This window comes from Telopea speciosissima, chromosome 11 (assembly GCF_018873765.1).
Source record: "Telopea speciosissima isolate NSW1024214 ecotype Mountain lineage chromosome 11, Tspe_v1, whole genome shotgun sequence".
NCBI lineage: Eukaryota > Viridiplantae > Streptophyta > Magnoliopsida > Proteales > Proteaceae > Telopea > Telopea speciosissima.
Window position 1 is genome coordinate 45,495,002 of NC_057926.1, and position 4,435 is coordinate 45,499,436.

The 4,435-nt window shown below is 40.0% G+C and overlaps 1 protein-coding gene across 1 annotated transcript; it reads right to left on the bottom strand.

Annotated features, from left to right (window-relative positions):
* Nucleotides 1-1,856: 1,856 nt before the first annotated feature.
* LOC122645208 (anthocyanidin 3-O-glucosyltransferase 7-like) lies at nt 1,857-4,121 on the bottom strand. Its single transcript, XM_043838540.1, has 2 exons — nt 3,605-4,121; nt 1,857-2,720 (listed from the first exon to the last, which is right to left on the bottom strand). The coding sequence occupies exons 1-2, from the start codon at nt 4,119-4,121 to the stop codon at nt 1,870-1,872; spliced, it is 1,368 nt and encodes a 455-aa protein (XP_043694475.1). The 3' UTR covers nt 1,857-1,869.
* Between the last annotated feature and the right edge of the window lie 314 nt (nt 4,122-4,435).

Sequence of the window (4,435 nt, forward strand, 5' to 3'; positions counted from 1 at the left end):
ACTGTTGTTACTTTGAATCTTTTTACTTTGCTATCCACGCCATTCTTTCTCTTATAGATCTATTTACGTACAATGGGTTTAACACCATCTGCTGGATCTACAAAAGTCCAGACTTTGTTAGAATACATAGAATCTAATTCAGAGTACATTGCTTATATCCATTGATCTGTGTTCACAAGAGCCTAGACTTGGAATGACATCTTTAATCCTTCTCAGACTAAGGCTACCTTCCTTCATGGGAAGGCACATCGAATCCCCGCTAATAGTGTGCAAGTATTTGTCATTATCAAAGCATTTCCATAAGAAGGCACCCATAAGGGATTCGATTTTCTCCCAATATCTTGATTTTTCAAAGTCTATTTTGCCACTTGATATACTCCTTTGAGATAGAAACTTGACATGTGAACAGGAGACCTAGAGATCTACCTTCCACCAAATTTAGATTTCATCTAATCATGCCATGTGGCAAAACAAGTGACAGTGACAAGAAGGCTGTCTCCACAGTGTGGAGGAAGGAAAAATATCACCTCAATTTGTCTGTCCGTCAATTTCTTTAATTCCCTCTAATAGAGGGAGGTGGATCCCACCCCGGGCAGTGTTTTCAGGCAAGGGATAAGATGATCATTTCTGTCCCCCTATTAGATGGAATTGAGGAAATTGAGGGGCAAACAAATTGAGGGGATAAAGATCTGTGGAGGAACCTTTTGCCTCCCATATTAAACTAAGCAATGATCGCAAGAACTGATATGCCTAGGCCCACCTTAATAGCCTAACTATTGCTTATGATGGGTTGAGATTCTTGCTCTTAATTTCACACCGCACCATTGATGCTCAAATTTTTTGGACATCTCATCGATCTCCTCATATATCAATTTAATTAGCTTTTCATCAGATTGTGCAATGAAATTTTCATTTGTTTTATTTTCGGTTAAAACCTACGAAGGTGCAAGGTTCTATCATTTCTTGATCGGTCAACTTGATCGGATAGCCCGAATCTTGGGATCAGATCAATCGGTATCGATCATTTCAATTCTAAAATGGTACATAATCTTGGAATCGGATCAGTCCAGATTGGTCGATTCACCTGGATCGGATCGATATAAGCCATGATTTTTTGATTTACTTTGTATTTTCAAAAAGTTTTAGATTTTTTTTATTGATACTGGCTGATACCGTAACCGATCCAGCAAAATCCAATTTTTGGTCAATTTTTACTGATACATAATGATTTTAACTAATCCAAATCAGTATCAGCCCTAACTGATCCCGATATTATGAACCACGGTCTAGAGCGTATGTAAAACCCCACCATATCAGGACGTCTCGGGTTCGAGCTTCCTGTTTCTCAACTTCCCTCCATCATCGCAAAGAACAGTCTATGATTTTATATTTTTTAGAAAACAGAAATACTATTGAAGAATGTGGATTACACTCTTGGGATCTGAGATTGAGTCAATAGAAACACAGGGATCGAAAATGGGCCAAACTATGAGTTACAATTCTACTTTACTGTTTGAGTCAATTCTTAATTCCAATTAAAATCCAATTATGATGAAACTCCCCATGCATAATAGACCTACAAAACACAAACCTTGTACAATCCAAATCTGAACCTATAAAATACAAACCAACACAAACCTTGTACAATCCAAATCCGAACCTATAAAATACAAACCTTGTACATTCTAAATCAAATCTTCTCCGGTTTCTTGTCCGATTCCTCTCATAGGGGGTTGGAAATGATGACCTAACCCCCTGCCCAACCACACTGCCTGAGTGAGGTTAAGTCATCATTTTCGTCTCCCTATGACAGGAACTGGACAACCGTACCGGACAGAAAACCAGACAGGAAAATAATTCGTTGTGGTATTAGGTAGTAGAAAGTAATTGCAAGAGAGAATTAAAATTTCTAGTGCAGCTACCATTGGGTCCCATTCCAATTTTGCACAACTCTTTAAGGGCCTCACCAATCTCCCTCATTTTCCTTCCTTCTTTGAACAAAACCAAATCCAGTGCCTTAATGATTCCATCTCTGGTGAAAACCCCATTATCGAGTTGTAAACCAATCCCCCACAAATGAGAAATAATACGACTGTTGGTCCATTGGTCTGCCATGAATGGCCTGCAGATCATTGGCTTTCCAGTTATCAAACTCTCTAATACCGAATTCCATCCACAATGTGTCAAGAACACACCTACTGCTCTGTGTTGTAGGACACAAAATTGAGGAGTCCATGGGACTATAAGTCCATTAATCTCATGCTTTGATATCTTATCTATGAATTCCTTTGGTAATTGAGATGTGTCCTTTAAAGACCATAAAAATGGTGTTCTACTAGCTTCTAGTCCTTGTGCCAAGGCAACCAATTCATGGGGTGGCAGAGAAGCTGATGTACCAAAGCTAATGTATGCTACTGAAGCAGGTTTCTGCTTCTCCAACCATGGGAGACATCCATTTTTATCCAAATTTGATTCAGGATTGAAGAGTGCAATTGGGAGACACCTTTGGAGCTTCAATTTGAGGGTATCGATGATCGTCGCATCCAATTCCTCGAACGAATTGATGCAAACCGCAGTTGCCCGTGGCAGCAACTGGCCCATTTGATCTAATATACGAGCAAATATAGACTCTAAGTTCCCAGAGACAAGTCCATCTACCAAGTCACGAACCCGTAATGCTGATAAACCTGGAACGAAATCGAGTGTTTCATCTTCCTTTCCTGCAATGGTTGTGTTAAATTAGTTATGTAGAAAACGAAACCTATAACGAGGCATCAAAGAATGGAAATCTTAAACAAACAATCATAAAGTGCACACAAGGATTTACGTGGTTCGACAAAATTGCTTTATAAAGAAAGAAAGCTCACTACTATATATAGCAAAATCTTATTCAGGAATATTAGGGACATACCCCTATGGCCTCTTAATTGTCCTCTAGAGTTAGAACACTTATGCAAGTGATGGAATAGAAATAGGGGTGCGTGTTTGGCCCTGTCGGCCCAAACCCGTCCTAGCCCGCTTTAAGCCTGAACAGGGCTTGGTCTAAGATATCTTGACCTTGAGGACGGATCAAGGCTAGAAATTTCTAACCTTGAGTCAGGATCGGATCGGGCTAAGCTTGAGGGCTCAAGCTGAGCCTGACCTGACTCGACCCTATTTCAAGTTGTATACTATAAAATATACATATTATAAACTTTAAATGTCACCTACAGTTTGTTATATAATATATTATATATGAAAATAATACGTGATATAAATATTATATTATAGTGTAATTTTACTTAAAATTAATAATTTTCTCTTTGCCCTTGTCCAGACTATGGATCTCCCTTACCCTTCCCCATGATTAGGGCCAATCAGGGTCAGCCCTACCCCGACCCTGAGGGCAAGTCAAGGTTGAATTTTTCAGGCCTTGACACAGGGCCGGGTCAGGCCTGAACCCAGCTATGGAGACTCAGGATTGAGGTAGGGTTTTATAAAACCCGGCCCAACCCGATCCTATTGCAGTCCTAATTAAATAGAAGGCATTAAACCCGAAGAAGCTTACACTAGACAAACAATCCTATAACCGAATTAATAATGTAAATTTGGGTGAAATTGTTACCATTTGGAGCAACTCCTATGGTAGAGCGGATAAGATCAGTATAGAGATGAGTGGTAAGTGAAAAAGGACCGCCGGAAAAAGCCGCCACCCAAGGGACTCCCATCTCCTCCGCCAGCTCCCCTGCAAACCATAGGAAGGGATCACTCAAAACGCAAGTAATCTTCTTCTTCTCCTTCTCTTCTGCTACCTCCATACCCTTTCTAAAGTTCGTCGGTGCCGCCTTCATGAAAAGCTCGATTTCTTCCAATAGCTTCCCTTTGAAAACATAGTTTTCTGAAATTCCATTGTCTATGTCATAAGCTTTTAGATTTTGAAGACCTTCATCATCATCACCAATGCTGGCAAAGATTGTACCATTAGATTTCACTGTGCCGAAGAACGAGCACGTTATTTGCGGTGCCGCCGCCGCTATTCGGCGGGCGAAGGTGATAAGACTCATTGGGTGACTTGCAAATGGAAATGAGAGGAAGGCTACATGGGGCTTCTTTAAGATGGCATCTTGAGCTGTTTGTGCCATGGTTGTGGAGGAGGATGGCATGACCAAAGAGTGTTGGGGTGGGGTGGGGTGGTTGTGTATTTGAGATTGAAGTCTTTGTTATTAATTTATAGACATTAAAAAGAAAGATAGATTCGTCTTCCATCTCCATTGTTTGGTTGGGCTTGGGCCACGAGAACTAAAATGTCGGGAATTATAAATACCGTTTTGCCCTTGTTTCTGGGCATAGCCTGCGTTATAGCATAGAGAACATTTTTCCATATATAATTCTTTAATTTATATAAATAGATTACTACAAATTATTTTTTTTTTGGGGTCAGATTAATCCGCAACAT

Bases quoted from the DNA above. Each gene is read 5' to 3' on its own strand.
- LOC122645208 (XM_043838540.1), bottom strand. From the start codon at position 4,121: ATGGCACAAACAGCTCAAGATGCCATCTTAAAGAAGCCCCATGTAGCC. The intron at 2,721-3,604 runs GTAACAATTTCA...CAACCATTGCAG, and splicing joins CATAGGAGTTGCTCCAAATG to GAAAGGAAGATGAAACACTC.